Raw genomic sequence first — 18,177 nt, forward strand, 5'->3', positions numbered from 1 at the left:
CAACATTTCTATTTCTTTGCCAGATGGACTTATTTATTGTCATCAGGAGGCTGTTGAGCGCTCATGTATAAATGTTGAATTATGGCAATTGTGTAATATGCTGGTATTTATTTCCATAATGTATTTTTTTCTGGTTGGGGGAAAAAAAACATTTGTCCCCTGTTGAGAGACAGATTGTGTGAAATGAACTCAGCCGCTCGCTTTGCTGTCTTATCCCGCCGCTCTTTTTCTTCATCTCCCTCTCGTGTCCTGGCTTTTCTTTTCCATCCTTCCATTCTCTCCTCTCTGCTTCTGCCAATCACTCCATCTGTCCTCCGACTCTCCCTCCCTCCTCGTCTCTCTCTGGCACGGACAGAAAGTAAAGGTTGTTACATGAAAGTGTTTCCTCGTAGTGCAGAGTGACAGTGATGTGAGTGATAAAACATGTGATCACATAGCGTTCTCTCTCTTACAGCGCTATTGATATGGATGGCGTGTCCCCTCTCCTGCAATAACTCTATAATGGCCTATCTGCCTCATTCGTCTCTTATAGCTGCACATGCACAATTTACACAAGGAAAAAGGCTTAACTGTGCTGCTGCTGCTGCTGCTACTGCAATGTCTGAGTATAATACCTAAAGTATTGACCAATACTAAATATTAATACATTCATGTTACTAAATAATACCGTTTTGGACTGTTTAAATAAATGATCACTGAAAATAAAAATAAATAAAAAAATGTAGATTAATTTTGAGCACATAACAAATAATAAGAAAACAAAACCAGAAAGACCAATAAAATAAGTTGTTTAACATTAAACGTATACAGAATAAACAAATAAACAAATAATAAATAAATGTTATATTTGAAATAAACACTTATCTATAGCCCTACCCTTTTCTATGACTTAATAATCATCTTAAAATTAGGGCTGTCAATCAATTAAAAATATTTAATCACAATGAATTGCATGATTGTCCATAGCTAATCGCAAATTAATCACACATTTTTTATCCGTTCAAAATGTACCTTAAAGGGAGATTTGTCAAGTATTTAATACTCTTATCAACATGTGAGTGGACAAATGTGTTTCTTTATGCAAATGTATTTATATAAAAGTTATTTGAAATCAATTAACAACAAAAAACAATGACAAATATTGTCCAGAAACCCTCACAGGTTCTGCATTTAGCATAAAAAATATGCTCAAATCATAACGTGGCAAACTCAAGTCCAACAGGCAACAACAGCTGTCAGTGTGTCAGTGTGCTGACTTGACTATGACTTGCCCCAAACTGCATGTGATTATCATAAAGTGGGCATGTCTGTAAAGGGGAGACTCGTGGGTACCCATAGAACCCATTTTCATTCACATATCTTGAGGTCAGAGGTCAAGAGACCCCTTTGAAAATGGCCATGACCATTTTTCCTCGCCAAAATTTAGCACAAGTTTGGAGCGTTAATTAAACTCCTACACGACAAGCTAGTATGACATGGCGTCTTAGGTTTTCTAGTTTCATATGATACCTGTATCTTCAGTCTAGCTTTAAAACTGAGCCCGCTACAACCTAAAAATTGTAAGTTGCGTTAATGCGTTAAAGAAATGAGACACATTAAAACAAATTTGCGTTAACGAGTTATTATTAACTTTGACAGCCCTAGTTTGTGCTTATGAAAAGTGACAGAAATAGTTGTCTCACGAATGATAAAAGAGAGTTTGAGAGAGAAGCTCAAACCAAACTTACTTTCACCTCCGCACAACTGGCTAATTGCGGCATGAATGTTTGATCGCCAGTTTCAGAATATTACAGACATTTTTGTTATTTTGGACGTCAAGACAGGGGGTTCTGCAGCTGTTCAACATCCGGCATACAGTTGTGAGAGAGAGTGTACTGGCCCCTGTAGTCTTGTTCACATACATAATGCTTAATGCTCTGCTTTTGCTTCCCTGCAGCATATCCAACTTCACCCCTAAAGTGGGAGAGAAGGACACCCAGAGAGCGATCCGACAAGCCTTTAACGTGTGGCAGACGGTCACTCCTCTCTCCTTCCAGGTCAGAGAAAAACTACAGGTTTCATACGTTTCAGCTTTATATTATTACAAATGGTCAGTTGTGTTATACAGTAGTGCCTCTGATGAGTCTCTTGTGTGACTAATGGTGTTTATGCTCATATAATTCTGAAGGTGTCCAGTGCATCAAGATCAAGTAATATAAAAATAGAATGAGAATCATTAAAACAGGTGGAAGTGAACATAATAAATCTTGCGATAAAAAGGGAAGCTTTAGGGACATCTAAATTGGGAGTTTTGCTTGTTTCACTCTTTTAACTACAAATTGTATAAACGAAAAAGCATCTTGTTGTAACGACAGAAGTTCATATTGATGGGCCGGCTCTTGCCCTTTTGGTACCCGTGGCGAAATTTGGATTTATTCAGTTTAAATTGTATTCTGGACATCATTGAAAATGAGGGCATGCCCTCAATGATTCCTTGAGATTTAAATAAAAGTTAAATTAATGATTTACATCTAAAGTTGCTAACAACGATATCCTGCACGTCTCTACAAGAATCAGAGTCAGAGCTGCTTCAGGACAGACTGCAGTAATGTTAGTTAGTAACGTTAGTCCTGGGTAGAGACTGAGAGGACCAGCCTCGGTAAGGTACGTGTAAGACATAACGTTACAGCCTATCAATTGTTTTGCTAGTCAGCTGGTTAAATTATGGATCAACAAATGAAGTTATTGACGTTCGCTATCGCATTTAAACTCTCAGACGCTCAACATCAGCTTACGTTGTACATATAAATGTACATGTAAAAACAAAAAACTCATACGGGCGAGTAATGCTTAAATAAGCGAGATATAGATACAAAAAGAAACTCTATTATCTCGTTATAGTTACCTGTAGGCTATATCACTGCAGCAAAGTGCATTATTTGGACATTTTCAGTTGTGTAACTGTGAAACTGGGCATGCTTGTCATCATATAAATAGATCGTAAGATTGTGGTGTTCTTGCAACTTCAGCATAGAGGATTGGGATGTTTGTTGCAACTTCGACAATATCTTCTGTCTTACCTTCAGAACACAGCACCGCTCGCTCACCGGAGCAGCTGCGGTCTGTAAATGGCTTTTTCTCTGCCCGTCCGTGGCGCGGTAGCCTTAAGTGTTGATTGGCTATTGCTCATGACGTATAACCAATCAGCCAGACTACACAATGGAGAGCACTGACAGAGAGAGGAGGCTGCATCAGAGCCAAAGGCGCGCATTTTTAAATTCATTTATTTTATCGGCAATTAGTTAAAAAAACTAACGATTCCGTTCATCGGAGAAATGCTGGATATCGGAGCCAGGCCCATAATCGGTCAATCTAACACACATCAGACATCACAATGGTTTAAAGACAAAAATTAAAAGATGTACTTTCATAAATAACTGTATAACTAAACAATTGGTCCCTGATATTGTTGGCTTAAAAGTGTTTTAGTCAGTTTCACTACAATTTACACTTTTATTAACAAATAACAAACAAAGTGCGGCCGGGCAGATCAAAAAGTGTGAGAAAGAGAGTTACAGGGGAGAAAAGATTATTTCTTTCTTTCTTTCTTTATATGTTCATTTGTTCCCTCAAGCGCCCCCGGGAAGGTGGCGCCCCTAGGCGACTGCCTACAGTGTATGGCCTACGCCCTGCATACTGATTACAGATTTTTTTCCCTCTGTGTTTCTGTACATTGTTTCTCACTTTCTTTACTCCACTCCGCTCCTCCCGTTCAGGAAGTGCCGTACTCGGAGATCAAGAACGAGGGTAAAGAGGCTGACATCATGATCTTCTTCGCCTCTGGTTTCCACGGTGACAGTTCTCCGTTTGACGGAGAGGGGGGTTTCCTGGCCCACGCCTACTTCCCCGGCGCTGGCATCGGAGGAGACACACACTTTGACTCTGACGAGCCCTGGACGCTGGGCAACGCCAACCACGATGGTGAGACGTTCCTTCAAATGTCATTGATTAGATTCTTTGTGCTTTGACCCGTCAAATAGAGGAGTTCAGCCTCATTTGGACTGAGTGTATTTGCTGGTCAGGGATTGTTATCCTGTCTGGAGTGTGTGTTTTTCAACCCCCATCTCAGTAATAATTACAGCCCCAATAACCTGCTGCACTGTTGTTCAGGGAACTCTCTGGTCCTCCTTTAATCTAAGTCCAGTCCTGGGAGACACTTTGCGTAAAAAGTCTATATCTCTGAGTCTTTATACTTGGAACTGTGTTCACTGTCACTGATCCGCTCTGCTCACAGTGTCACAAGTGAAGAAGTAAAAAAAGAGTCTTGCAAAACTGATATATCGCTCATTAACTCATTAACATTAGTCAATTCATACACTGAAAGAAAATAAACCTATCAACAGAGATGTTCCGATAACATTTTTTCCTTCCCGATACCGATTCCGATACCTGCTTGATGCGTCTTCAAATGTACATATTGTTTATTTTACTTGTTGGATTTGTAAAATACTGCCAAATGGCTGTCATTTTCCTCGTTCTGACTACCGTTACTGTTGCACGCTCCACTAGCACCACACTGAAGATAGATTTCCGGTTAAACAAGTTCATTTTTTTTCTCAAATCCCAAATTTTGGGTATCGAACAACTCTACCTACCAAACAATCTAGCTTTGTACAGCTGAACTGATTTTATGTGTATTGATCTTCATGTATTTAACACTGTTGCAGACACCAATCTCTTTCTTGTTGTGTAGCCAGAGCTAGAAGCTCTGCGAGGCTGTATGTAGGCATAGCAGAGTTGAGGGCTAAACATCAGCATGCTAAAACACTCACAATTACAATGTTTACCATGTGCACTATCTTTGCTCAGCATGCTTGCATTTGTACTATTGAACAAAGTACAGCTGAGGATGATGGCAATGTCATTAGGTCTGCAGGTATTTGGTCATAAACCAAAGTATTGGACACATTAAAATGTTGACCTGATGATGACGCTCCTATAAGAGAGAGAGTTTATAACAATGTCAGGGAGCGTGTCTTTAAAATAACACCACAACTTAATTTTATTATTTTGACTATGACCTTGAGAGAATTGCCATTTGCCATATGAATGTAGAGTACTGCCTGTATCAAGCTAATGTTGAAATATTGCAGCCCGGTGTAAATATAGTGAACGAGAGATATGAACTGATTAAATTATTCAACATTTCAATTATTAATATATAGCATTCATAAATGAAATGTGGAGATGTCCTCAGTCGTCGCTCCGCTATCTTTAAGCACCACAATGTTCAGTCATTGGATGAAAAATGGAGGGGAAAAATACTTCTTTGTAGTTTTTTTCCCCTTCTTCTATCTCTGTTTGACAAATGACTGATGTCAGATTCCCTCTGCTTGAATAACTAACGTGTTGATAGAAAGAGAGAGAGAGAGAGAGAGAGAGAGGCGCAGAGAGAGGGAGTGATGGAGGAGGAGAGGAATCTGGTTTGAGAGATTAGCAGAAAAGAGAATTAGCTTTGACAGAGATGTTCTAAATTTGCCATACCACATTACAGCGAGTGTGTACGTCTTATTCCAGTGTGAACTGTCCCAGGGAATATTTGTCAGGGTGCATGCATCAAATTTTGTGCACATGTACACATGCAGTCTCTTTTCCCCTCGTTAAACTGCTGAATTTGTCAATATTAGGGCTGTCAAAGTTAACACAATAATAACAGGGTCAACATCATTTTGTACTTCCTTTGACGCATTAACGCAATTTGTGATTTTTAAGGTTGTAGCGGGCCCAGTTTTAAAGCTAGAGTGAAGATACTGGTGTCATATGAAACTAGAAAAAGCTAAAGAATCCATTGGTACCAACCATGTCATACTAACTCACATACACTACATACTAAGGCTAAATAACGCTCCAAACTTACACTAAATCTTGGCGAGGAAAAACTGGCATGGCCATTTTCAAAGGGGTCCCTTGACCTCTGACCTCCAGATATGTGAATGAAAATGGGTTCTATGGGTACCCACGAGTCTCCCCTTTACAGACATGCCCACTTTATAATAATCACATGCAGTTTTGGGGCAAGTCATAGTCAAGTCAGCACACTGACACACTGACAGCTGTTGTTGCCTGTTGAGCTGCAGTTTGCCATGTTATGATTTGAGCATATTTTTTATGCTAAATGCAACAAGTAATCATATTTGTCCACTACTATGTTGATAAGAGTATTAAATACTTGACAAATCTCCCTTTAAGGTACCTTTAGAACAGATAAATAAATTGCAATTAATTTGCGATTAATCGCAATTAACTATGGACAATTATGCGATTAATCGGGATTAAATATTTTAATCAATTGACAGCCCTAGTCAATATACAATATATATATGAAAGTATATCAGTTAATCATCTATCTGTGTGTGTTTGTGTTTGTGTGTGTTTGTGTGTGTTTGTGTGTGTGTGTGTGTGTGTGTGTGTGTGTGCATGCGTGCGTGCGTGCGTGCGTGCGTGCGTGCGTGCGTGTGTGTGTGTGCGGTCACCCATGTGCGTTCGTCTTTCACACTCGTCTTTATCTCTAAAATCCCTCCACACACACACACACACACTGAGTAATTGAAAGATTAGAAACCAGATAGTGAGACCTCAAAGTTCTCAGGCGCTACAGAAACTAATTCACGGTATCAGCTTCAGAAGGACGTCGCTCGGACAAACAGGACTCATCTTCACCTCGGCTTAAAACCTGTTTTTCCTGTCTCTGCTGAGGGACAGCGTCTGTGATTAACCTGTTTATACCCGGAGGACAGAACTGAAAAACACATCAGAAACAAACCATTTGTCTCCTGTTCTGTCATGTTTCCAGCTCAGTATCCCCAGGAGGAGCTCCATTCATATCGATTTACGTCCATCGCCAACATTCAGTGCTAATGCAGGAAGTTGTGTGTCTTTTATGTAGTAAAGTGGAAAGTGAGTGTTTGGAGGTCTGGGAAGGTCTGGTTTACATCACATCATGATCAAACGGTTAATGTTTTTAAAAACTGTAACCACTGTAATCTCCCCCTCACCTTAACCATGTGTTTTAGTGGTCCGTTAGCAAACCTTAAACATTTTCTGTTTGCCATAAGCACAGTATTCCCTCCACCTTAAACATCCCATAGTGTCGCCACACACAGTCACTGTAGAAAGAAAGTATTGTAAAGACGTTGGCACTGGATGTCATGCATTGTCATGCACAAACTTAAGGAGCCATATTTAACGATCTATAGCGCATGGTCTAAAGTGGCACGAGTGCATTTAGGGTGTGTCCAACTCCGGTTTTGCTAGTTAGTAAGGCGCAAGGGGCAAAGGGATTGTATTTAGTCTCTTAATTAATCCTAGGTGTGTTTTGGGCGTAACAGGAATCAAACCAATCAGAGTGTCATCTCCCATTTCTTTTAAAAGTCAGGTCTTTGGCCGGTAGACCCTCTGCCTCCGCCGTCTCCCAATCCTCTGTCCCATCAACAACTCCATTTGATTGCATATGAGCAAATGCACCGATAACCTATTTAACCAGTGCATGAGGCACGGGGGGGGGGGGGAAATCATTATATGATAATAAGCACTAGGCTAAATATAATAAAGACCCAAGCCATGTGTCTTGCTTGCCACAGTCTGTTTACTGAAGGGGTTAACCACAACTTCGGCTCAGGCTCGCTTAAGGTGGGCTGTTAAGGTGGACCAGCGCTATGACAAGCCACCCCTCCGAGTTTTGCTCAGCTCCCCCCACCCCCCGCTGCTGCTGCCATCACCGGTCCTATCAACTTTTCTGGCAGAAACCCTGCAATACAATCTACACAAGGTAGTTCTCACAGTAGCTCTGCATTTAAATTGATCAATTTCTCATTCTATTTCCTGTTTCTAAGCCTATATACTATTTTCCGTGCTGAATCTCAAGGCTGGCCCAGACTAGAAGATTTTTTAAATCTTAACAGATGTTGAAAATGTGAGTGACCCCACACATAATGACATCTAATGTTAAATTTAACAATTACGTTCCTATAGTGTGTGGTGAGCAACGATTTGGCCAAAACAGCACACTAACAGATTCCATTCAAGAGTCCCAACTAAAAAAAACAGAAATCTCACAAAATCTCTCGTGATCAAATGTGACTTTAGTGTAAACAAACATGACGGACGACAGGTAAGAAGAATTAGCAATGTTTTTTTACTAATGTACTGAAAATTCACGACAGATGGAATGAAGTCATGGAGACACGTTAAATAAACACTCGAGTTGTTGCCACAAATCAACAAGTTGGTCCTCCATTTCTGAGCTCCATCTATCTACTACTTTATGCTTTATGTTTTGCATTAGCTCATGCATTAGCCGCAGCCTCCATGACGGCGGTGGTTGTCCATCCGCTCCAGTCAGCTTGGTTCTCAATTGGCTATCGTTCTTTCCCACGTGACTGCGTCATCGGCTGTCTTTGTGGTTCCCCACACACAAAAGGATATCCGACCATAAATATTGAACATGTTTAATAATTACGATTTGAATTCTGTGCGGCCAGGATGGACTTCCGAGCCGATCGGGGGATGTGAAAAACACTCTTGACACAGGAACATCTGGAAAGATAATCTTTAGAACCATAAAAAAATCAGGGCTTTGCTGACGATCATCGTGAGGGGGGGATCGGGCCCAAAATCGGGTTGTTTCTCGTGTAGTCTGTATCCGGCATTGCAGTTCAAGCTCCATTTCCCCCCAAGAGTCATTAATAATACCATCTTTAATCCAGGTCACGACATGTGTCACTTCTCCGCTTTAAGCAAGAGACATTATTACTTAAATGTGCCTTGTTCCTGCTCATTGCATGCATGTCATATTTATGTGGACACCTTTGCTCTCTGAACCACCCTGTAGAAAGTCCTGAAGAAAAATCTTTAATCCTCTAGAAGGGCAGAGACAGACAGACAGACAGAGTGGCTAGAATTAAATATTACCCATCTGAAACGAGCAGTAAGAGCTTAAACTGTGGGTTTGAATTCGCCACTACCAAACACAAAATGCCATAAAAATGTGTGTTTGATGGATGAATTGGTAAAGAGACACTGGCTGGTAACATTTTAAGTCAGTGACATTTCATTTCCTCTCTTTTAAACTAGCATTTACGAAGCTTGCTTAATGCAAACTCTTCATCCTGGTCCTCTGTTGTCTGGAGGGAGGGCTTCATTCTTCCCTTTATCTTTATGATATGTGACTGAGCAAGTATTGAAGAAATATTGCTCTTGTCTGCTAATTGAAAGAATATTTCTTGAAAAGGGTCAACAAGATGTATTTCTATGAGAAATGAACCACATATCAGTGATTTTGGAAGGAGAAAGAAAAATATTCTTGGCAGGTATTTTTTTATACTTAACCAGAACATGGCAGGTGAGCCAAAAAGTTAATTTCAGATGCTGCTTGTACAAAATGATCTGGCACGGAAACTCATCTTCGCCGAAAAATGAACATTTCAGTGGGGGAACTGCTGGAGTTGAACAAAGCGGACTCTGTGGACACGTCAAACTGGGATTACTTGAGAGACAGGTTTCATCACAGCAATATCAAACATCATCTTTATCGCAGGCGGGCAGACGACTGCCGGGGCAAACATGATAGAAGGAGCCGTTATCGTCACCGCAGGGCGCCGAAGCAGACTATAGACCAATCACAAGGGGAGAGGCAGACACATAGAGAGAGCCCACTGGGAATTCCTTCTAGCCGTTCAACATGAAGTGTAAATCTTGTGCGGTAAAATCATCTTTATCTTTCCTGCGACATGGAAGAAAGAGAGGCATAGGGAGCAGAGAGATTAAGGCTGGAGGAGGAGGAGGAGAAGGACGAGGAGGAGGGGGGGATGAAAGAAACGGCAGCATAGAGGGACAGAAGAGTATGTTTGTGTGTGAAGGTGTGAGAAAGAGAAAAGGTAAATAAATAAAACAGAGAAGTGTAACAGAAACAGAAAGATGAATATATGAACCAATCTTGTTTTTATCAGTAGCCTACTTTTTAGTCAAACTTGGTTTCAAATCAACTCTGATGGTTGATTTTCCACCAGCGGTCAACCTCCGGTTCTGAAAAGTGGAGCCAATGCGGAAGTGCCTTAAACTTGCATTATTTCTAACAGCCAGCAGGGGGCGACTCCTCTGGTTGCAAAAAGAAGTCTGATTGTATCGAAGTCTATGAGAAAATGACCCTACTTCTCACTTGATTTAGTACCTCAGTTAACATTGTAAACATGAGTTTATGGTCTCAATCGATAGTTTCAAGTCTTCTTCAATACAGCATGATGTTCATTTACTAAATGATGGTCCCATTTAGAGTCAAATAGACTATAAAGCAGGGTATGCTTTAGGGCGTGGCTACCTTGTGATTGACAGGTCGCTACAACGGCGTTGTCCGGTCTCTGAGTTGTCTTTCTAAGTTGCCCCCAGGGAGCGCGCCGGGCTGTGATGCTAATTTTTGTAGTGGCCAAACGGCGGTACTACAACTTCTGTGTCCATCACGTGATGCCATTGGGCCCAAAAATACCTTTTTCCCATAGACTTACATTGGGAAAGAGACGTCTGTAAATCAGCAGATGATTTTTTTGTAGGTAAATCAACTTCCCAGTATGAATACTTGAAATCATTAGATCTTTAAGTTGTAAAATGCACGAATAGCCGAATCCAGAGTTATTTCCCTTCCTCCGTTCTTGTGAATGAGACCCAGACCGAGGCTGGAGCGAGGGCTGGGAGGCGGAATTAAAGGAAATGCTACTTCGCCTGCTCTATGGGCCCGTTGGATGTGGAAGATTGCCGGAAGATCCGGGTAATTTATCACTTGGAAGTTGAGCCATTTTGGCTTCATGTGCTACTGAGCAACTCTTATAGGAATGAACAGGAGCCCACCTCCAACGCTGTATCATGTTCTCTTTATACATCCATGATTGGTCCCCTAAAAATATCCTACTCAGCGTTCAGTTGTACTTAGCTCCACCCTGTCGTGTCACTTCTGGTTGCAAAAAAACAATATGGCAACAGCCAAAATTTCGAATTCAAGGCTTCAAAGCTAATATTTCAACATCTACTGGGAATAATTGACTGCATACATCTGTTTAACTTTGCAACAGAAACAGAATATTAACTAAAGAGCTGACAGAAACTTCAACTTCTGACCATCTATAGTTACAATTAGTCTGTAAGTCAGCTGCTGGCCATAATCTTCAAACAGACCTGCCTGAGTAAAGAAAAAAGATAATTAGTTTGTGTAATTAGGTTCAAACAGAGTCAAACCAATTACCGAGCCAATGAAATGTATTCATTTGAGCTCTGCATTCAGACCGTAGGAAGTCATTAAGCGTCTGACAGCAGCTCAGAATCTCAGCTCTTAATATGACAGAGAGCCTGGTTTCAATAGACCTCACATGACTACATGACATTCAGGAAAACAGCCCTCTATTCTCTTTATTGCTATTTTGATTGGTTGTGATAGAAGTATGAATAGGAGAAGTAGTTGTTTTTGTTACTATTATGGAGCGCTTCAACTGGAAAATTATCTCTTGTCCTTTCCAAGAATATCCTACATTTACAGTTTACACTTGTCATGTCATATGGCTCATATCCAGGTAAATCCAGCTGAGACTGAGGATACTTTCATTTACACACATATATGGGTCTCCATAGGCCAGATCACAAACCTGACTGCAGTCCACCTTGGTTTCCTGTTTACACCTCTGTATATATATTTTTAGTACTGCTCATTATAACATACTACATTCCTGTTTACACTAGGGCTGTGTATCGGCAAGAATCTGGCGATACGATACCTACGTGATAAAGGGGTTACGATTCAATATATTGCGATACTGTAAGTAAGGCAATATATTGTATTTTTTTTTATCTAATTTTAGTAAAACTGTCATAGTATAAAGAACACACCACCATATGCATAAAATCTGAGTAAAAACGGTTTACTTTTTTATGCAATCAGAACAGTGGGTTCTGTATTTGCATGAATCCCTGTAACATCCAACATCATAGCACTACTCTGAGAGGGCACATGTCTTTGCAAATGAAATAAAGTATTCAATGAGTTAATCTTTGCATGGAAACTGTTAATTAAAAATCAATAGTGTTTTTGAGAATCATTACAGTATCACAAAACATAATATTGCAATATTTAATATTTTCGATATTTTCTTACACCCCCTAGTTTACACCTTTGTGTACATATATTACTTCTCGTCATGCAAATACATCTCGTTTACATTCAGTTTTCCCATCTGAAATACTGTCAACTAAATTACAAATTTACATCTACAATACTATTTTATATTTACTTATGTTTATATTTATTTTAACTGCACTATTTTATGCCTTAGATTATCAGTTTGCTTTTACATTTACTTTTGTGATTTCCCCTTTTATACAAACATATTTTTGAGCATTGTTGAAGGAACCTGAGACCAAAGATTGACTATTGACATTTGATAAATAAAGAACGTTGAACCTTCACCCACACCGATCATTCAGCGGTTCCACTGATCAAAGATCAGATAAACACCACAACAGCTTGGGGAGTCTTCGGCCCGAGCCTCTTTTTTCCTGCTGCTTTAATGAGACAGAGAGAATGACCGCTTACTGACTTAGTTACACCTGAGAGGAGTAAAATGATGTCTTGGGGAGACTGATGAATTTACACCCTTTAACATCTGTTTAACTATCCGATCCGCCGAAATCGCCGCCCTTAAGTGACTAATTATAGTAAGTGTAAATGAGGTCTTAGCCTCATTTAGATGCATCTGTTGCAACAAACTAAAACTTATAACATTTTCCAAAGCTTGCACCGAGCATGAAATATGCATATAGAGACATTTGATTTGAAAGTGTTGTTTCCTTTGCACATGAAAAGCTGTTTTGGGGCAGAAACATTCACACAATGACCCATCAGATTGTATCCAGTAGAATATTTTCATATTCCAAATTCAACAGATTTGCTTGTTCATTGGCATATTTTAAAGCAGCAGCAGCACATTATTTATACATTCACAGATTATAAATTTAAAATCTCATTTTGTGTAAGTATGAACTCGTGAATTTGTCTTGATGTGGCACGAAACAGTTTGGCGCGCTCTTTAAGTAATCCCCGTCAGGCAGCGGCAGCGTTTGAAGAACCGGCTCATGCTGGACTTTAAAAAGTGGGAGCTTCAGATTCACAAGCTGACAGTCGTTCCCATTTATCACAAATTCCCCTTTTGATGTGAGATTCATTTTACACTGCTGATGAGTCAACGGCATCACAGACTAACTTTAGCTCACTTCTCCAGTGCGTTTGATGCAGTGTCTTTGGTCTTTTCCGTTGTATTTACACTGGGGAGGCTTTGTTCCGTTTCAGACAGGAGGGACATGTTGAGGGTTTTTTGGTAAACTGTGTTTTTTTGCTGAACAAAAACCAGCGGAAAGGCCTGTCAGCAGCACAAAGTGGTGCTTGTTTTCTGTTTCCTGCCTGATTTCTGCTTTGAAATAATCTTTCTAAAGACTGTCAGTGATGTTGAAAGTGATGCTGTTTCTCTTCTTTTATCTCATCCTTTTGTCTTGGTTTATTTCCTCCTCACTCCGCCTTCCCTTTCCTGGTCCTCTTCACCTCCCTATGGCTGTTTTTCTTCATCCCTCTCTTTCCATCAATCTCCTCTTTTATTCTTCTCTCTCATGTTTGACTCAGTTCTCCTTCTCTCCTTCTCTCTCTCCAGGTAATGATTTGTTCCTGGTGGCGGTCCATGAGCTGGGTCATGCGTTGGGTCTAGAGCACTCCAACGATCCCAGTGCCATCATGGCGCCTTTCTATCAGTACATGGACACACACAACTTCAAACTGCCTCTGGACGACCTGCAGGGCATCCAGAAAATCTACGGTAAGTCAGTTTATTTAGTCATCATGCAAATGATCTGTGTTTCCAGCGTTTTGAAGAGAATCATTTAAGATGGCACTATGTTGTTCTTTTGTTAGTGTTTTTGATGCAACACAGTCTCATGGCAGTTCGTGAAATAGTAAAAAAATATAATTAATTTGATTTGTGTACATAGACGCACAAATTTCCCTTTTTTTTCGTGACACTAACACGACTTTCAAAAACGTATTTTTCATGCATTTTACTACGAACGTCCAGGAAAACATGACGCACGTGTCAGTTTCCACTCCAGTCTTTTCAAAATAAAACTATGTAGTTAGGTTTAGGAAAAGATGACAAATAAATCAACTTTGACTTGTGGTTTCACACGGCACACAAACACCAGTCTCCTGAAAAGAATGTGAAATTTGTATCTATGTACACAAATCAATACATTAAATGTTGTGACTATTTCACAAACTGCTGTGTTACTGGGCTGGTTGATGTGTCAAACTGATACTGATTTCGGTCCATGAAGGGCACTAGTATGTTTCCATCCACCTGTTTATATTCACACTTTCAATTGTGCATTTTAATGAGTAGAAAAAAACGGAACTTCACCTTAGCTTTCCAATATAACTTTTCCAAATGTTTGCTAAATAAATACAACACAGGGTGCATGTGGATCAGAAGTGCTAGCGCTGTGATATTACGTAATCTTGTCTCCTCTTCCTGGGTATATTCACATGAAAGTCTACTTGCCAATACGCACTTTTTATTTTGCCAAAATTTAAAGAATTTACTAATAACATTTAAAACACTTAACTTCACTAAAGACCTGAAAGCAAAAACTTGCAAAAACAGCACACCTTGGATTTTAATTATTAATGTTAAAGCCCAGATTGTGGCTGAGTTATGAAGAACTGTTGACCAGCAGCCAACAGCAGAGCGCTGCACTGGGTGAAATATATATGAATGCAAAGCAGGACCAGGCTGATAAACAGCATACAGTGCCGATCAATCTTTGCCTGGAAAGGGGAAAAAACTTTTGTCAACTTTGTGTCTTTTCATTTGTGTTTACACCAGAGACTCTTTGTTCCATTTCAGAGAAGATGTCTCACATTTCAGTAAACTGTTATTTTTTTCTTTAAGTGAACAAAGAACAGTGAAGATCTGTCAGACGCAGCTACGCTTTCTGTCTGCCTTGAAATAATCATGGCAGCTTTCTGTTGTAATGTAGTGTAACATGTATCTGTGATACAAAGGCATAAAGAAGCAGGAAAAAGAAACATGTCTGCTGGCTCAGAAATAATGTGTTAGTGAAGAATATTTGCATCAAGATTACATTGAATATTTCATTAATGCTGCTTCACAAAAACTCAGATAAGCTACATTATCTATAGCATTTACTCAATTAATTATTAGTTACATACGTCCATGGATGGATTACTTAACGGGCCTACCAGGCACAGGCCGAGGGGGCTAAGGTGTCTGGGCCCCCCCTGGCCTTCACCTAGAAAATATCACTCTAAGAGACACAAAGAAACATAAAATTAATACAAAATAACCACAAAGACACAAAACAACAACAAAGAGACACAAAATGACAACGAAGAGACACAAAATGACAACGAACAGACACGAAATGACTACAAAGTAGACACAAAATGACAACGAAGGGACACAAAATGACTACAAAGAGACCAAAATGACAACAAAGAGACACATAATAACCACAAAGATGCAAAATGACTGGTGAGAGAAAGGGGGGAAGAAAAGTTGGAAGGTGACAAAAATAAAGAGAGATTTTGGTAAAGTTTTTATTTTTTAAACTACATTTTAGTCGTTTTTTTCGTCAAGAATATTGCATGTTTGACATTGTCACTGTCAGTGTTTAATGAGGTCAGTTCCGTCATGTCACCGTCTCGTCTTAGTCATGGTAAAAAAAGGTTGTTGACGAACATATTTCGTCATAGTTTTCATTACGAAATTAACACTGCCGCAAAGAGACAAAGAACAACCACAGAGAGACACAAAATGACTACGAAGAAACACAGATTGACCACAAAGAGACACAAAACGACTACAAAGACATAGAACGACCACAAAGAGACACAAAACGACTACAAAGACACAGAACGACCACAAAGAGACACAAAGTGACCACAAAGAGACACAAAACGACAACCAAAGGGACATAAAAAGACCATAAAGAGACACAAAATCACCTAAGAGAGACACAAAACCACACAGCGATGTGTAACGACTACAAAGAGACGCAGAACAACAAAAAAGAGGCAAAAGCATCACAAAGTCAAGTCTCATAATCCGCCCATGCATTGGTTGTTGATGGAGATGATGGTTGGTTTCCTTTAAGCTTCAAAGCAAGAAGGTTATCTTTTTCCCTCAGAACAAAAATGATCTTAACATTAAAGGTCATGATACACAGGTGACATTTTGAGTCAGTGTTGAAGGGAAATACTGACTGAAACAGTGCGGTCAACAGTATCTTTCCACTGCACTTGTGACGAAGTGACGAGGACTGTTATTATTGTATCTGCTGGGAGTTGATCCTATTTGCCTCGCTGCTCGTCTCTCCAGCACCTGGAAATACCAACCATCCCATCTCAGTGAAGGGCTTTATTTCAAAATGACACTGTTGGTGTGCAAGTGCACTTTATTGTGGAATATGGCTCTTCTTTAATCTAGAAAGTAGGACGTTTTGAGGATAAGTTTTCCTTGAAATATTTAGTTGTAAATACTAGTTAGTAATCGTCTTTCAGATACAGAAATCTGAATAAAGCTGCTTCCTGCTGATGGAACCATGAATAAACAAAATGTTGATCTTGATCTGTGATGCTGTTTACACAGCTACAATCAATGACAGTGACTCTTTGTATTCTGGTAGTCCTAAAAATACTGTACTGTCTCATGAACCCACAAACAATATTTGAGCAAACAGAAATCCGTCACCACACTGGAATAAATCCCGTCGTTATTGATGCTTTTCACCAGGCATCCCCACAGCCATGCTGGAGCCCACCAGGCCGTTACCCACCTTACCTTCACGACGGACACACTCCACCTCCGAACGCAAGCACGACCGTCACTCCCGACCGGCACGCCCGTCCGGCGACCGGCCCGCGCTGCCTGGAAATGGCAAACCCAACATCTGTGACGGCAACTTCAACACTGTGGCCTTCTTCAGGCGGGAGATGTTTGTCTTCAAGGTGAGCAGAGACACAGCATAAACACGGTGAATGCACATGAGGTCAGAGACAAGACGACGCATACAATCAGGTCACTGATCACGTCTGCTGCTCGGTGGCCTCACCTCTGAAGGGAGTATTTCAGAATTAGATCTTCAGCCATCACAAGGTGCAAATCTTAGTTGGAAAAGATGGAGCTTCGTGTTAAAAATGTGTATTTTAATTCTATGAAATGCATAGTGTCTGTTGCAGTAAAGTAAATATAGACTCCAGTGGTCGGCAATCTTTTTGATTTTAAGTACCATTTTTTATTTGCTAAATTCGATATCGCTTTAATATAGCAGCAAACAACTGTTTTCTATGTAAAGTATAGAGAGGAGTAATGTCTACATGAGCAGAGAATGAAGTCTCTCTCCCTCTGTGTGTGTTGTAATCTGAGCTTCTCTGTGCTTTGTTGACATAGCCGGGCCAGCGGCCTTTTAGTGCATGTTCATACATGAACTGTGAGCTTGCCCCACTGGCTAGTTCACGGTTGCCGCTCTGCACTGCACGCATACGGCAGTGACAGCTGATAGCGCTGTGCCGACTGACGGCGCCGTTGCGGAATCATAGCGCCACCCTCTGGTTCCCCCCAGGTAAACACTGTTAGCTTTGTCAGCACTTTCACTGTTATTTTCACTGTTAGCATCGTTAGCTGCTCAGCTGTCACCATGTTGAGAGCCGTGTGGAGGCAATAGAAATGCTCCCAATCACAATTGTAGCACTTTTAATTAGTGTGCCATTAAGGTTAACATTAAGTTTAATTATAACCTGACATAGGGTGACCACATTTTCAAACCCCCAAACCGGGACCCTTAAGTGTACTGCACTACTGTACTGTTTTCATTATGATGGCCAACTTGGCGCACCTGTAGCTTTCTCCCCCTTTAACCACAGGGCTAACAATCTCTATCACATCATCTTGCTCACCACAGCCACACATGTACCTGTAGGCTACTATAATTTAAATGGAGCACCAGACAACATTTTGGCCAGGATGGAGACACCGGTCGAAAGTCTGACAGGAACGGACGGTGTCCTGAGGGAGTTATAAGCAGAGCAAAAGTTTTAAG

The 18,177-nt window shown here is 40.4% G+C and overlaps 3 protein-coding genes across 3 annotated transcripts in view; 1 reads left to right on the forward strand and 2 right to left on the reverse strand.

Moving 5' to 3' along the window:
* The window catches only part of mmp24 (matrix metallopeptidase 24), a 94,876-nt gene that overhangs the window by 54,728 nt on the left and 21,971 nt on the right, over nucleotides 1–18,177 (forward strand). The window contains exons 4-7 of the mRNA XM_074637169.1: nucleotides 1,937–2,036; nucleotides 3,756–3,960; nucleotides 13,719–13,880; nucleotides 16,872–17,086. Of these exons, the coding sequence (XP_074493270.1) occupies nucleotides 1,937–2,036; nucleotides 3,756–3,960; nucleotides 13,719–13,880; nucleotides 16,872–17,086 (682 nt within the window). The remainder of the gene's footprint in view (nucleotides 1–1,936; nucleotides 2,037–3,755; nucleotides 3,961–13,718; nucleotides 13,881–16,871; nucleotides 17,087–18,177) is intronic.
* The window catches only part of LOC141768833 (zinc-binding protein A33-like), a 275,021-nt gene that overhangs the window by 37,253 nt on the left and 219,591 nt on the right, over nucleotides 1–18,177 (reverse strand). The gene's annotated exons all lie outside the window — the stretch shown is intronic.
* LOC141768824 (nuclear factor 7, brain-like) overlaps nucleotides 1–18,177 on the reverse strand; it is a 94,008-nt gene that overhangs the window by 34,782 nt on the left and 41,049 nt on the right. The gene's annotated exons all lie outside the window — the stretch shown is intronic.

Source organism: Sebastes fasciatus, chromosome 1, assembly GCF_043250625.1.
Source record: "Sebastes fasciatus isolate fSebFas1 chromosome 1, fSebFas1.pri, whole genome shotgun sequence".
NCBI classification, from domain to species: domain Eukaryota; kingdom Metazoa; phylum Chordata; class Actinopteri; order Perciformes; family Sebastidae; genus Sebastes; species Sebastes fasciatus.